The sequence below is a fragment of the Cupressus sempervirens genome, chromosome 3 (assembly GCF_028749045.1).
Source record: "Cupressus sempervirens isolate cs-2001-9-10 chromosome 3, ASM2874904v1, whole genome shotgun sequence".
Taxonomy (NCBI): Eukaryota; Viridiplantae; Streptophyta; class Pinopsida; order Cupressales; family Cupressaceae; genus Cupressus; species Cupressus sempervirens.
The window spans coordinates 172,078,267-172,094,707 of NC_143120.1; the positions used below are offsets into that span (position 1 = coordinate 172,078,267).

Sequence of the window (16,441 nt, forward strand, 5' to 3'; positions counted from 1 at the left end):
TTGTTGGTTCGAGTTTGGTTCCAAGTTTGCGGTTCAAGAACCGGTTTGCTGGTTCAACAAAATTTTGGAAAGAGGTTTGGGTTCATTTGGGTTCATTAGTACAAAAACATGTAATATATATATATATATATATATATATATATATATATATATATATGAAGCATGAGTTACAATTAGAATGCAACATAGTAGCATAAACACATTTAAACAACAAAAGCTTTAAAACAGCGTAAACAATAACATATCATGGTGATCATACCATCATATAGTAACATAGTTCAATTAACTTCAACATCAAAGATGAAAGATTCAAAACATTTAAAATATCAAGTTCAAGTATCATTGTTTCCCGTTTAGGGTTTAACAGTAACTAATGGAATGAAAATCTATTAAAATTCTGAACTTTTAGTTCTAAGTTCTTCAATCTTCATCTTCTTCTTCATCTCCTCCTCCTCCTCTACTATAACTTGCACCAAGGCCAACGGGATCAACAGCAAAATCAACAATGGTATTGGCATCAAAGTCATCAAAATCATCAATTGTAAGCCCAGCAATGGAAGCATCCAAATCTACAATCTGTGCATCTACATCCCACTTCTCTGTCTCCCCTTCTTTGTATTCTTGACTCTTGTGCGAAAGAAGACACAAGTTGTTATGCACAAATACTAGGTTCTCTGCTTTTTTTGATTGCAACCTATTATGCTTCACCCATTGCAAGTTTGCAAATGTGGATGAATGATGCACAAACACTTGAAGAACACCAACAAATCAATCTTCAAACTCCTCCTTGCACAACCGGATGCTTGCTCAAAAACTTATGTGCTCTCCTTCAAGGCAAAATAACCTATTTAGAAACATCAAATGACAATGAGAGGGCACAAAACCAATTAATAATACCTTTTTAGGTTACATGGATGCCAAAAAATTATGCAAAATTGCAAATAAAACAGTCAAAATCACGTCAGTAGCTGTGGGTTCGACCTCGGTTCGAATTTTCAGATGTGGTTTACTTGAGTTTGAACCCTAGTTCGAACCAAATCGAACCAAGCCTATAAAAAAGGACCTTGGTCGAATCGGACCCAAACTTGTAACTAATTCAAACCAGTTCGTGGTTCAGAGGGGGTGGGGGGGGGGAGGTATCCATGCAACCTAGTAATTTTTTATATACAAATAGCCAAAGCATCATTCATCTTGCCAAGAATTCTACACTCAAGCAGTAAAAAAACACATACAACTTTGGTATCACTTTATTTGATCCATAGTCAAGAATTTCAATATAAGTTGAAAAAAAATCATACAAGCGAAAATATTGCTAATAGGTGTACAAAGGTGACAACATGACAAACAATGATTTTCATTGGTCTCCAAGAAAGATAATGTAGTGTGAACTAGCCCATCAAATTGGAGTTAAGGTGTAGCAATGTTGTTAAATTAGTGTTTGAGTGGGAGATTATTTTTGGGTGGAGCTTTGATTAGTTTCCAAGTAGGAGATTGTTGGTATGTTTTAACTAATCATGTTCAAAGACATTTTTATTCTTGCAAGATGTTTGCATTGCGTAAAGTTCAAGTTGTTAGCACTGCACTCTATATGCGGTGCTAAAACATTGTGTTGTGCAAAGGATGCCAATATGATAATTGCATCACAAAAAGGATGATATAAATTTGTTAAATACTATGAATAACAATCTTTCAAATTTATAAGTGTAGAATATATGAAAATTAAGTATTATTGGGAAAGGCCAAGGGTTTTAATAAACACATAGCAACAAATTTTGTTGAGGTTGGGTTTGCAACATAGCAAAGGATATTGTTGCAAGTTTTGAAGTTATATTGACAGATAATCAAAGAAGTGGATTATTGGGTTCTCCATTGTTATAGACCATGTTAGGTCATCCACACAAATTTATGTAATGGTGTTGTGTATCCTTTTTTTTTTTTTTGTATACTTTTAATATTCACTATAATTATTGTTCTTCTTATTGCTTTATCCTATCAAGTTTAAACAATAAGTAGGTAGGGAGAGGGAGAATGTCCAAGAGGGAGCATAAGAGGGTTAAAGAAAGGGACATAGGGAGAGGTGAACAAAGAAAAGTAGAGTGGGAGGAATAAAGGAGTATGCACATAGAATAATAATATTAATTGTATTATATATTATAACATATATTGAACTTCAATGCATAGTGAAAGTCAAGGAAACAAATATCTAATTTTCTTAACAAATTTTGCTGCCAAAGATTTTTTTCTTGCATTGATTTGCAATCTCACTTGTGGTTGTCAAACTTGAAAACCCATCTACCTCAATGGAGTTAGAAGGTGACCTTTGCTTTCCAAACTTTGCCCATTGTGCTAACAACCTCTTTTGCTTAAATTTGATGAAACAAAAGAGTATTTCTTCAAGAAATTATTTACTTCTCACTGATATAAGATATACTTTGTTTTAAGTATTACAAGAAATAGATATCTATTTTTCTTGACAAATGTTGCTATGGGCTTTGCCTCACATTGCTTTGAAATCTTGCTTATAGTTGTGAAACTTGAAAAAACAATTACCTCAACAAGTTTAGAAATTGTCGTAGTTTTCCAAACCCTTAGTGCTAACAACCTATTTTTGTCTAAATTTGATGAAACAAAAAAATAATCCTACCAATATAAGATCTACTTTATTTTGAATTTAATAGATTACTATTATAGATTTTTTGTATGCATTTTATATAAAACCTTGATTAATAGAATAAGTGAAAAACACCTATATTTTTAATTTGATAGACTAACTGAAAAATGTTTTTGAAAAAAATAGATTTATAAAAGAACGATATAAAATTTCAACATCTTATTTTAGATATTGCTTTTGTCCTTTAAAAAACAAAGATAGGTTGGCCATTAACATTATGATGTATCTATAATATTTCTTTATTGATAGATTATAATCCACCTATTTTATAACATTGAATTAGTAAACTTGTATATTAAAGGTGAGAAATAAAAATGTTCATTTCTAATTTAAAAAATAAAAAGGTTGTCTAACTTTAAATTAGAGATAGTAGGGTAATTGTATCTTTTAAGGTGTGCTATATATTTCTTTTTTAATGTGTATAAATTATATATTAACTTAGTTTTATGTGGGATGTGGGGGGTGGAGGAAATATGTAAGATCTGAAACATAAAATATTGTAGTTCCAAAGTTGAACAGTAAATACATGTATGCATAAATTCACTGAAGCCTGGATTATCAACTTTCAAGTTGCCGAAAATTGAGTGAGGCCCTTTAGAAATACATAAAGGCTATTTAAACATTTAAAACACGGTAATCTAAAAATAAGATTGCGAATTGAGTTATACACTCTCCGTTCCTATTTATCAAATTCAACAAAGATTCAACCTTCCAATATATAGCTTCCAAAATATTGAATCAAACTTTGTAACATATGTTTAATAATCATCAGTTGAGAATCACAAATTAAGACTGCATATTAGACGTACTTGGTAGTCTTTCTACTGCAATTATGTAAATACCTTTGACTTGATTTCTTGCACCAAAAATAAAGGAAGTACTGCGTCAGAATGAATGCAATTGAGTTGTATTCAAAATTTCTCACACATTTTAGGTAGCAGAAATTAAAACAAAAGCCTGGCCATAACATTTAAGATTTGGTGGCTGAATGCATATTAGAGTTGTAATACTAGAATGAATTAAAATCATAGGGTGATTGACTCAATTCCTAGATTTGTTATGGGAAAATGGCATTTAAATATCCACTTTATCAGGTTTTAAAAGAGGAAAAAATATTTATTTTTAAATATCATTGCTTCCAGAGTATCAGCTATCAGATTTTGCATTGCTATTTGCGATGGATGACGTTGCACTCCCACTGCTGACATGGAAATCAAGCTATCCACTTAAATTAACTATCTCAACATATTTTTTTCTGAGTATCATGGAATTATCTTTCTTAATACAGCATGATACAAAATCACAGGCAACTTTTTTGGACTTGTAAACATCAGATAATAAATTTCAACTTATTCTAGTCTATAACTTCTTTGCTTCTTTCCTTACTTTATTTTCAAATATTAATTTCTACGCAAATTTTCAATAGTTATCCTCAACATCAGAAAAAATGTTTACCCTCTCCAAAATCAGAACAAAAAAAATTATCACTTTCAAAGCGCTTCATCTTCCGTGTCCAAACGAGCACACCAAGCATCGCTTTTAAGAAAGCATAATGAGTGTAAAACCCTGAAACTCTCACTCTCCTAGATACATTTCTTTTTAATATCTAAAATTCAAGTAAAATAAAGTTTGATACCCAAAATTGCAAAAAGCTTTCTTTTGTTTTAACCATTCCCAAGGCATATTCTTCACTAATATTAAATATACCTTATGGTTTGATTGGAACAAATAATCTCTTAAGTGCCATTAACGCAATCATTTGTTTTGATTTCTTAGAGTGTCACTCTCACGTACATGAAACATAAGCTGACAAATGGTAGAACCATGAAACGTTAGGCTTGAAAACAAAAACATAATACATACATTTAATAATAAATTGCAGAATGTTTTATCTAGCCATACCTTTGTTCCAATGTAGAATGAAACGAATATGCCAATCAGAACAAAAACATCTGCAAATTGCCCCACACATTAATTAAGCTTATATAAAATCCATGCTTGCATTTGGATTAAGATTGTATGCTAAATTATAAGATTATGAACCTTCCATTTAACCTTGGAGAAGCAAATTATTTAGAAAGATACATAAGTAGATAGAAATAGAATTTGAAGCAAAACCAGTTACTTTAAATGAGAAGTTTCCACATACTCTCTTTTAAAAGCATCCTTGAAATCAACCATTGCATGCCTGTAGGTCCAATTACAAAACCAATGAGATTTGCCATCTGCACTCACCACAATAATACATCAGTAGTGGTAGATAAAAATATATCACAAGTTTCCAAGATTTGTATTTTATAAAGAGTCTTTCAAAGCAAATAGAACTTTTGTTATGTAGATTGAGGTTAAAACACCAACTAGCTTTGAGCCCTGTGAATGGACACATTGTATGTCTAGTTTTCACTTTGTCTATCAAACATAAGTACAGATGAACTAACAAAAGGAGTATAACTTAGGAAATTGTTTGATGAAAAGAAGGATTAGAAATGGATCCTTTCAATGGCACATTGAAGTCACATGTGTCGACACAAATTCATAAAAAGGATATGGGGAAGAAAGAGGACTAGTAGGTACATCTTTAAAGCTAAGTTGCAGGATGCATGCCATGCTGATGTGCATGGGATGTTGATGAAATCTGGTCCAGATGTACACACATTGGTGTGCCTGTATACGCACAAGGTGTGCACCATGGACTATGGATGTGCTTCAGATGTGCAACCCACACATCCACAGCCTCTAGTGTGCACCTTGAGAGCATCCAGTCACAAGTCACAAAAGGTGACCTAAAAAATGAATGAAAAAAGTGTGTTTTTTGGCCTTTTTTGGTCTAAACCCTAAAATGCCCATTTGTGAGGCGTCATGTCCCCCTTTACAGTACCTAATTGTGATACCCAAAAAACCTAGTTTTGTGAAGTCTCGAAAGAGAGAAAATTGCAAGAACATACACGAAGGGACTAATATATTAGTATGACAGACAAGTGTCAACTATCTCTTATGAATATGATAACTCATTAATTCAATAGATGAAGACCATTTTAGCTAAACGCTAAGCAAAGTTATATTGAGTCAAGCCCTTAATAAGGTTGAAGACATATACTCATTGCCGCTAAATGTCTCTCAATGACAAAGACAAACAGCTACATACTGAGAGAAGGTTTTGACGTGGCAACCAAACTGTCTACACATCTCATTGTCCATGATTTACTAATGCATAGGAAACTACACAACATATATGTTACCAAAGATGGTGACTTGTAATAAGGAACATCAAGCATAATCTTATGGTGCGAGAATTCATTGCCACGTTCCATGGATTATAGGAAGGGTTCATTATAAGAATTTATTCAACAAAAGGTGCCAGAGATTACTTCACACCATCATGAAAGAATAGTAAGAAAGACAAAACCAAAGTTGGATGGGAATGATGTGAAAAGCACACAATTATATTGAGCGGGGGTGGGCGGGTGGTGTGGGGTGAATCAGTATAATAACAAATTCACCAATTTAAAACTTATATCCAAACAATTACTTCAATTATTGAATTAAACAATTATGCAAATGAACACATTGTTTAAGTGGGAACCCAATATGGGAGAAAACCACAATAATAAATGCTTTTATATAAACTTTGTTCTTTTTTAATGTATTGTAGGCTTCGACCTACTAGAGGCTCCAACCTCTATGTTTATGAGCACCGACTCATTGGAAGCTCCAACTCCCACCCTTCACAAGCTCTGACCTACTGGAAGTTCCTACTCCCTCAGCTTGTCTTAGCAAGCACCAAACCACTGCACACAAACTGTTCCACCTTGAAAATGTTGCTACCTCAACTGATGATGGACAATTGAACCAATTATCCTCACTCTCCGATATAATTCTCCTTTATTTTATTTCAGTATTATATAAATCTTCATAACTTCTCTTATATTCTATTTGCATATAATTCTTCAAATTTTCTTTGTATCCTGATTAATACCTCATTACTTCCAATCTATATATATACTTTTATATAAATGTTATGCTCTATTCATTTGCATCCTTTATTCATTCTTCCTTTTAGTAGCTCTCTGATATTCTGCATTCAAGCTTGTCCTTCTATTCTTACTTCTTCATACTCTCCCAGCTTACTTCATTTTTCGGAAATGATACTTCCTTTTATTTATATCCCAATAATAAATTTTAGGAGTGTGACTTTTACATGCCAAAAGTAACGTCTATTTTTAAACTATACTTCATCAAACTAAAATCAAAATTAGTTTGTAAATTCTTCTTTATTGATTTTAATTGTCTATGTTTGCAATTTAATCCTTCTCATTTAATGTCACATATGCTATGGAAATAATCATTGTTAACCTTCAAACTTGTCATATGGTTGTCTTTGAATTTGCTAACTCTATTTTATCGATATCTTAACATTCTAAAGTATCATTGAGTCTTTATTGCCCACACTTAGGTGTGGTGGAAAATACTTTCATGCCTAGCCTTGGCAATCTAGAAAGAAAGGAAGAACATGACCTTTCATGAAAAGGAATGTCTTCCTAAAGTGGTCTTTAGCATCTTCCACAAAATGTTGTTAGAGAATTTAAGTGTCAGCCTTGTCCTCCTATTCTTGCCTCTCTCAATGATTGTCAAGTGGATATAAACTAGGGCTTACAGGAGTCCTTTGGGAAGTTTGACCAATCTAAAACCTCAAAAGGAAAAACACAAATAGACTCCCCATTGTGCCGGCTCTTCAAATTAAATTCTGACAACATTGCAAAGCATTTTGAAGGCCTGGACACTATAGGTGGAGTAATCAAAGACCATTCTAAGTTGTTGGTGGCTACTCCCAGTGGTCCATTCTCCAGATATACAAACAACAAAGCAAAGGGAATGAGCCTTTTTCAGAGTATTAAAATTGCACTCTCCATCGGGATTAGAGCACTCTTAATCGAGGGTGATTCCAAGCTCATCATAAATGTTATTAACGGGATGTCCAAGTCAAACTTGTCTATAGAAGGCATTTTGGGAGATATTCACAAACTTTTGCAAGGATTTTATTTGTTTATTGTGAATCATATTTACAGAGAGGGCAATGCTATGGTGGTCTCTCTTTTTGCGAATAGTTACTCTGGAAAGGTGAGATGTTGGTGAACCCCATTTTCCCACTCAGTTGATGTACAACTCTCTTGAATGGAGAGCATTTAAAACACAAGGGAGATGACATGTAAATCCCTAGTTGGGATGTAGTGTCTCCTTGGTACCATAGGGTATTAGGTTTCCCGTCACCTTCACCTTTCAAGTCCTCAGCAAGAATGGATAGTAGGCCACACTATTTTGAACTTGAATACACGACACATCTTTGAAAAATGCATTGCTGAAAAGGGCATTTATTTTATTCATGTTGTAGTTGTTTGCCTTTGCCTTGGTAGCTCCTACATAATCATTTTTAATACATTAGTTCCAAGAGTATCATAAATATGACCAATGTGACTTATATTTATCATTACCCCTTTTGTAATGAACGGTACAGTATATGTACCATGATGAAAAGACTCACTTGTGGGAAGATACAACTCACATCAGTCAACTTTTCGGGGGAGATGGTTAAAATGATTTTAGCCAACTGGACAGATAGACACTCTTCCTACCATTACATCATTTTGTGGTAACATAAAACTTCCCTTTGTTCTATCAAGAATTGCACTTGTCACTTCATTGTGTACAGCTTTGTGTACTTCGTTAGTATTATCGGGAAACCTGTAACCATATCGAGCCAGGAAAATTGGACGACTTCAAGAAAAACCTCACAGTTTGGCACATTTGCAAGGAGGGTGGGGTTACTGATTTTATTCAATCCATTAATGGATTTGATGAGGGGCGTTTTACATAGTTTTCTAGCAGCTGGGATAACAAAAGGGTTTTAGTTGCAAGCATTTCTTTCGAAATCTGTGAAGAGATCATTGATAAGGCCATTGGACTTTCTACCGAGGGCAAAAACTAGAAGAAGACCACTAGTATAATGGACAATGACAATCTTAATAGGGTGGCTCTAGTTAAGAGGCATAGGCTAAAGCTACCTTCTCCTTGGGACAAGGTATGTTATATGATCATGAGGTATTTATGATGGAAGAGCATTTTGAAGTTTACTATTTTTACCACATGCCACTTCTTAATCACTTTAGGAATCATGAAATCATCTCTTTTTTGTTTTTCCTGTTGAATTCTCTTGTGAACTATGTGTTTGAAGTTGAGGATAGCATCTATTAGGGTAATAAATCAACTTACTTGCACTAGGGCCTCACTTTTAGACTAATCAATTTTAACTTGGCCCTTTGTCCTCCTAAATCTACCATTGTCTATGAGACCTTTGTATCATAGCTCCCCCTCCACCAGTTGGCATTGTTGACATTCTTGGATAGACTAAGAAAAAAGGTTTTAAAAACCTAGGAGCTAACAAGATTGCCTACAGAGTAAGCACCCATAAAATTCAGAATTTTAACATTGTTGCCACTAAAACTCACCCTAAGGGAAAAGATTCATCACCATCGACCTCCAAGAGGAGAGACAAAAGCCTTCCCTTGCAACCAAAAAAGCCAAGCTCTTGGTGTGGGATGTTAATACGGATAGTGATGAGGAAGTGAAGGAGCATAGCACCACTTGAAGATCTAATAAAATGGTTCATAGATCATGAAGAAAGGGAAAAAACTACTCATGGATTATCACTTTGAGGAAGTCCCAAAATAGGGCAATCAAGCTCCTGATGACAGGATTGAGAAAATCAAGAACACAAAGGATAGTGATATATGGGAATCAATGATAGTGGCAGCTCGAATAAATCCACCTCCAAAAACAACACTTTTGACAAAATGAAGAGGCACCTACTGTTCCTCGTATTGATATGCCACCCTCTAAGAAGAAACCTATATGTCCAACTTTGATGCGGCTTCAACTACTCATTTGGAAAGCATGTAGAATGAGGTGAATAGTGTTTAAAATAGAGTGAGTGAGGCCAAAAGGAGCCTTGGAAGCATCTCCAGATTCAGTCTTCATGCAATATAGATATCGAAAACTTCTCTGCTTATTGTAGCATAGATTCTGAGAAAAGATGAAAAGGAGAAAGGTAGCCACAAGGATTTGTTCAAATTCCTTGTTGAAGACTAGTTCAATGTGTTGCATCAATTGGGTTGTGATACTAAATCTTCACGTAAGGCTTAGCGAGGTTTGAACCCCTTACCCCCCTAGGGGCTTTCTTGTTTACTTTTGGTTTCAGCCCAAGTGCCTCTTTGAACTCTTGATGTTTATGCTATGGCTTCAGCTGTACTGGTATATTTTTTATTATTTTTTCAGTTTGTCCTCCTTTGATTGGTACTACTCAGTGCGATGGTTCTAACTTTCATGTGTATGGACTGCTGATCTAGTACCTATGTTTATCTTTAATTAGCTCTGTTCTAGGCTCATTTTTTCTGTTTATCTATTGTTAGTGTGATGTGATTGTACGCCCTTGGGTTGTTTAATTGTAAGGGGTCAAGACTCTAGTTTTTGTTGCTTATTAATATCAAAAACAGGATATTAGGTTGTAGAGACCCAACTTGCATCTCATACAATTGTTATAACTTTTATAGGTGTGAGAGGCATTATGGTTATTAGTAACCAATGGGGTGTATGAAACCAATCAAATTCAAAGAGTCTAAAAGGTCAACTCATTAATCTTGGATAACCATTAATGGGCTCATGTGGAATATGTATTGGATTTTACCAAGCCTATCATGACTATGCTCTAGTTTGTTGATACAAATGCACCATCTTTGGGGGATGTCTATGATGGTATGGAAATGCTGAAACTACAGAACCAAATAGGGAGTAACCTCAAAACTTTGCTCAGTCCAATGTCGGTCAACATACATCTTCTGTTGGTATTGAGACCTCTATAAGTTATTCTTGAGAGATCTCAGGATATCCAAACTCTCCTAAGGCTCCTCGTCGTCAAACATCCCCTTTGCCCAACCAACGATGCCCTAGTTCCCACAGTTCTATAGTTAAAACAAAGCTTCTTCCTCTTGAGCTCCTATCTAGTGGCTTCATCCAGTGATGGCTTCTTTTCAGGGGACTTGTTGTCTTTCCCCTTTGGAACGAGGGGTGTCTTGCAATGTGCATGATTCTAAGAGGAAGAGGATGATCTCGCCATGTCCTATGATTTATTAATTGCTTTGATGAGTGTAGCAGGGTTGAATCCTTTCACCCAACCTTTTAAAGGTTCGATCAGCCCGTCCATGAATAATACCATCAATTGCCTCTCCAAGATATCTGTTACTACTAGTAACAGCCTTTGCAGTTTTGTAATGTAACTATCAATTGGTCTAGATTTCTTCAATTGTGCTAACTCCTTGAAATTAAGGTATCAACCTTTCGTGTCAAAACAGTCAATCGATCTCTCTATAAATTTAGTGTATGAAGTCACTTGAACCTAGCTAAGAGTGACCATTCCACGATACCACCATTCATGAGCAATCCCTTCCAGGTGAAGCACCACAAACTTGATTGCCCCATCCTCTGGTATCGAGTTAAGCTGGAACTATGCATCTATCCTTTTAACCCATGTCTATGTAGATGTTGATCTCAATCTATCAAAGAATGACAAGTTCACTTTTCCTATCTTCCATTTGAGATCATCTTTATAATAGCCACAACCGTTGTTGCCTAAATATCTTATATGTAGATCAGTATAATCTCTGAAGGATGCCTCCTTCAAGATTTACATTCGTCCAATCTTGCCTTAGTTGCTCTTGCATTTCTTGGAAAGTGGGCTCTCACTCCCTTTGAGGTGCTTTGTTGTAATGATTCGATGTCCCACTAACCCTTAGTCACAGGAGCATGTGTCTGAAGAGTGTTCAAATCCAATCTACCACGTGCAACAGGGAAGACCTAGATAGGCCGTACAGTGCCTTAATAGTTTATTGTGGAGGTCGTGTGTCATGAAAAGGGAGGTCGTACGGTATGTAGGAAGGGAAAGAAATGACCAGATTGGTTGTATGTTGGAGGTAAATGGGTCGTATGGCAGGCAGGAAGGGATGTACGGTGGCAAAGAATGTGTATTAGCTAGATGTTCGCACGGCAAGAGATGATAGTTCGTACGGTGAATGTGAGAGCCGTACGGTTGGTGAAGGGCAGTCTAGCTACAACAAGCAAATATGGTTGAGGCCGTACGGTACGGATGGATGTCGTACGGCTGAACTGGGAAGCTGTAGGTAGGCTTGTGGGGTTGTTTGATGGAGCTTGAAGCCCTCCGGAGAGTGAAGATCGATCTGTACTTGATATTAAGACAATACACTCACCAAATATGCTATAAAATGAGAGAATAAGTGATCCACTGTAATTCCAGATATATATAGATGCATCTGATACAAAGATGATGCTCTGATTTGCTAGATTCGAGCGAAGTATTACAAACGACGAAATAGGGTGAGGGTTGAATCCCACCGAAACTAGAATAGCCAAGTAGGGAAGATCTTTCACTTCTGAACTAGCGAACAATAGAGAACTCCAACAGGAATTTGCATACATAGAAAACAATCCAAATTGCATACCTAAAGACTACCTACAAGCCATGCTTAAATACTCGTCAAAAAACTTTTCAAGGGTGTACAAAGATGGCCAACGGTGACACAAACTACGGAAACAAAAATAAAAATGGGTCTGAGATATATAAATCAATTGGCCCAAAAACAATAATTTGATAAATGGTTTATTTTATAATGGGTATATTACAATGCTCCCATCCCAAATTTTTGCTTTTCCTCAAGCAAATGTAATGGCGGGTGCTGGAGAATGTGCTCCCCCTCCCACATCGCGTCGACCAATGGCAAGTGTTTCCAACGCACCAAATATTTCTTCACCGTGTGATTTTGCAGAGTCTTCTCACGTACTTCGATGATCTCGATTGGTTCCAATATGAGTTTTCCTTCTTCATTTAGTGATGGAAGGTCTATGGCTACTGTGGCGTTCTGCCCTACGGCCTTCTTTAGGCATGAGACATGAAAGATGTTATGAATACAGCTTCCCTCTAGAAGTTCTAGCTCATAAGCGACTTCACCAATGCAACAGACTACGCGATAGGGGCCATAAAATTGTGGCTTCAATTTTTCTTTTGCCTTTTCCTTCAATGAGGATGGTCAATATGGCTAGAGCTTAAGATAAACCAAGTCCCCTATTTCGAAACTCCTCTTCATTTAGTGTCTATCGGCATGCATCTTTTGTTGATTCTGTGCCCGTAGCAAGTTTTCCTTTAGGTATCGTAAGATATCCTATCCCTCCTGAAGCCAATCCCTCGTCTGTAGTACACGGCTATCTCCCAGTACTGTGTCGATGAAGGAGAGGGGTTCGTATCCGTACAAGGCTTTGAATGGTGTCATCCCAATGGACATGTGATACGTGGTATTGTAACAATATTCTCCTAGGTGTATCCACTTGACCCACGCCTATTGTTGTGCTGAGACATAGTTTCAAAGGTAACCTTCGAGCCACTTGTTCACAATCTCAGTTTGTCCATCTGTCTAAGGGTGGTAACTAGTGCTTGGTAACAGTTCAGTCCCTGCCAATCAAAATAGTTTTGTCTAGAAGATACTGATGAATCGCCCATCCCGATGACTGACAATATTTCGAGGTAACCTATGCAAACGAAAGAATTCTCTAAAAAACAAATCAGCAACTTGTGTGGCCTGAAAATCTGAGGCGATGGCGAAGAAATGTACGCACTTTGCCAATCTGTCAACCACCACGGAAATACAATCCTTTCTGTTCACCTTGGGAGGCCCTGTTATGAAATCCATTGAGATACTTTCCCACTTATGTTCTAGAATTGGTAGAGGTTGCAGTAACCCGGTAGGTAGAGTATGTTCGGATTTGTTCTGCTGGCAGACCGCACACTCTCTTACATACTGCAATACGTCTCCTTTAGGTCCCTTCCATGAAAACCTCTCCCGAAGACTTCTATAAGTTTTGAGGAACCCCGAGTGTCCTGCCAAGGGTGAGTCGTGTACCTCCTTCAGGATTTTCTGCTTCAATTTAGATTTCGGCACTAAAAATATCCGACTCTTATAGTAAATGATGTCATCCACCACTTTATACCGATCATCCTTGGTGTGGCCATCCATTAGCTCACAAGAAAATGTATTTTTGGAATATTCTACAAACAAATGTGCCTTCCAGTCAATTGAAATCTGGTTTAGTGAGTAGATGGCAGGTTTCCTGGACAAGGCATTTGCAACCACATTGTTCTTTCCTTTTACATATTCAATGTCAAAATCAAAAGCTTGAACCTTGCTTACCCATTTTTGTTACCTCACGTTCAAGTCCTGTTGCTCCAGAAAATATCTCAAACTATTGTGATCTGTACGGACAACAAACTTGGCACCCACTAGATATTGCCAAAACTTGGTTAGTGCATGTACGATGGCTAACATTTCTTTGTCATAGATGGAATATACGCATTCCGTTTGTGTAAGCTTCCTGCTCTCATAAGCTATGGGGTGTCTATCCTGCATCAATACCGCACCAATGCCTTCTCCAGATGTGTCGCACTCCAAAATGAATGGTCGAGTGAAATCAGGTAATGCAAGTACGTGACAAGTGCTCATTGCCTCTTTCAATTTATCAAAAGTGTGTTGTGCCTTTTCGTTCCACTGGAAAGACGCCTTCCTTGTAAGATCTATTAAGGGTACGCTAAGCTAAGAGAATCCTTTCACGAACCTCCAGTAATAACTACACAATCCGAAAAACCTTCGCAAATCCATGAGTATTTTGGGGGAGGCCAATCAAGGATAGCCTGAATCTTCTCCAATTGAACTTGAACTCCATATTTACTGACAACATGCCCCCAGTACAATATTTCTGTCATGCCGAATTTATACTTGGATTGCTTGGCAAACAAAGACTACTCCTCCATGATCCTTAGGACTTCATCCAGATGCTTCAAGTGCTCTTCCCATGTCCTGCTATAAATAAGATCATCAAAAAATACCAATAAGTACATACAAAATTGTTTGTTGAAGATGCGATTTATGCATGATTGGAATGTAGCAGGTGCATTTGTCAATCTGAACGGCATGACCAGAAATTCATAATGCCCATAGTGACAATGGAAGGTTGTCTTTTCTACGTCTTCCTCCCTCATGCAGATCTGATGGTATTCGGAGCGAAGATCTATTTTTGAAAAAATAGACTACACTATGTAATTCATCCAACAACTCATCTATCCTTGGAATGGGATATCTATTCTTTATTTATTTTTGTTCAACACACGGTAGTCCACACACATGCACATCATCCTGTCCTTCTTGACCAAAACTATTGATGATGCGAAGGGACTAGAATTGGGACAAATCCATCCTTTCTCCAACATTTCTTGAATGGTCTTTTCGATCTCATCTTTGAATTTCTTGGGATGACAGTAGGGTGTGGTTATGACTAGCTTGGTTCCAACTTCCAACTCGATAGTATGTTCAAACCCTCGATGGGGCAGTATACCCGAAGGAATGTCAATGAAAACTTAATCATGTTTACTCAAAATATCCTGGAGATCATCATCCTGGGGAGGTGTCCATTGCCCCTTTATAGGTTCCATCGAGATAAAACAATGTGTAGCCCACGCAATGCCATAACGCTGAAAAATTGCCTCCATCCGATGTGCAGAAACTTTCTCTAGACCTTCATTTGCCATTCTGCGAAGAACAACCTTCTTTCCATCGACAACAAAAGTGAAGTCCATCCGTTGGAAACTCTGAGTGTATTCATCAAGTGTCTCCATCCACTGTATGCCCAGAATAACCTCCATGTCATCAAGGTCCACTATGAAGAAATCCTCAGTCATCGTGTGATTTGCCATTGTGATACTTTTAAGTTTCTACAAATTCTTCTCATCTTCAATCAGACTTAAAGTTCAATTTCTAATGGCAGTGAATGATCCTTCAAAATAGTATGTTAACTCAGATTGTTTGAAGCATATATCACTAATCTTTGATGCAAGTTCAATACCTCTATACTCGATATTAAATGAATAACAATATCTCTAATTTTCCAATTCGTAGGAAGATGAATACTTAGAAGAACAGACTGCTATGTTTGTATGCCTTATAAACTGTATCCACAACCCTCTAAATATCAAACTAAAGGATGTCACCTTTAAATGACACATCCCTTCACTTGGTCGGTTTTGCATCTCTTCATAAAACTAGCGACTTGTTTAGAAGAATTAACATTGAATAATAACTAACAAGGTGTGTTAGTTTCTTTGCAATATTAATAAGTCTAAAATCGCCGCCTAGAGGAGAATATAAATACCAAGCCATACGTTGATAGTTTTAGAGATAGTGCAATTTGCACTCACAGACCTAGTGATTATCAAGTTATAACATTAACACTCCCTCTTAACCTAATAATCACACAGAGATATCATATCTAGAACCGTTAATACAGATGAATAAGCAAGAATTAATAGTCTATATCTGTCTGAATTTTCTTAGTATGTGATATCATAGAACACATAACACAATGTCATATTACTCAACCCGTGATATGACAAATCACTGCTACTAGTGATAAGATACATGTGACTCATAGACAGGTTCCCTCGAAAACACCGACGGTTTGGGCTGTGAGTAACTTCGAGAGGATAATGTTGATGATGATGCCATGCTTCGTACCTTCTTAATAGCCTCTGACAGGGTGGCAGGATTGAACCCTTTTACCCAACCTTTCAATGGTTGTCAGTCCATCCATGAAGAGCATTATCCA

General features: G+C 36.6%; 1 protein-coding gene across 5 annotated transcripts in view; it reads right to left on the minus strand.

Moving 5' to 3' along the window:
- Nucleotides 1–217: 217 nt before the first annotated feature.
- LOC149565332 (MBOAT (membrane bound O-acyl transferase) family protein) overlaps nt 218–16,441 on the minus strand; it is a 221,210-nt gene continuing 204,986 nt past the window's right edge. For 3 of the 5 annotated variants that reach the window (XM_089818852.1, XM_089818855.1, XM_089818856.1), the window contains 3 exons: nt 4,821–4,896; nt 4,574–4,623; nt 4,021–4,477 (listed from right to left, as the gene is read on the minus strand). In XM_089818852.1, the coding sequence (XP_089674978.1) occupies nt 4,427–4,477; nt 4,574–4,623; nt 4,821–4,896 (177 nt within the window). In that variant the 3' untranslated portion in view covers nt 4,021–4,426. Of the gene's footprint in view, nt 845–4,020; nt 4,478–4,573; nt 4,624–4,820; nt 4,897–16,441 lie in introns of those variants that run through there. The other 2 variants (XM_089818853.1, XM_089818854.1) reach the window with 2 other exon arrangements.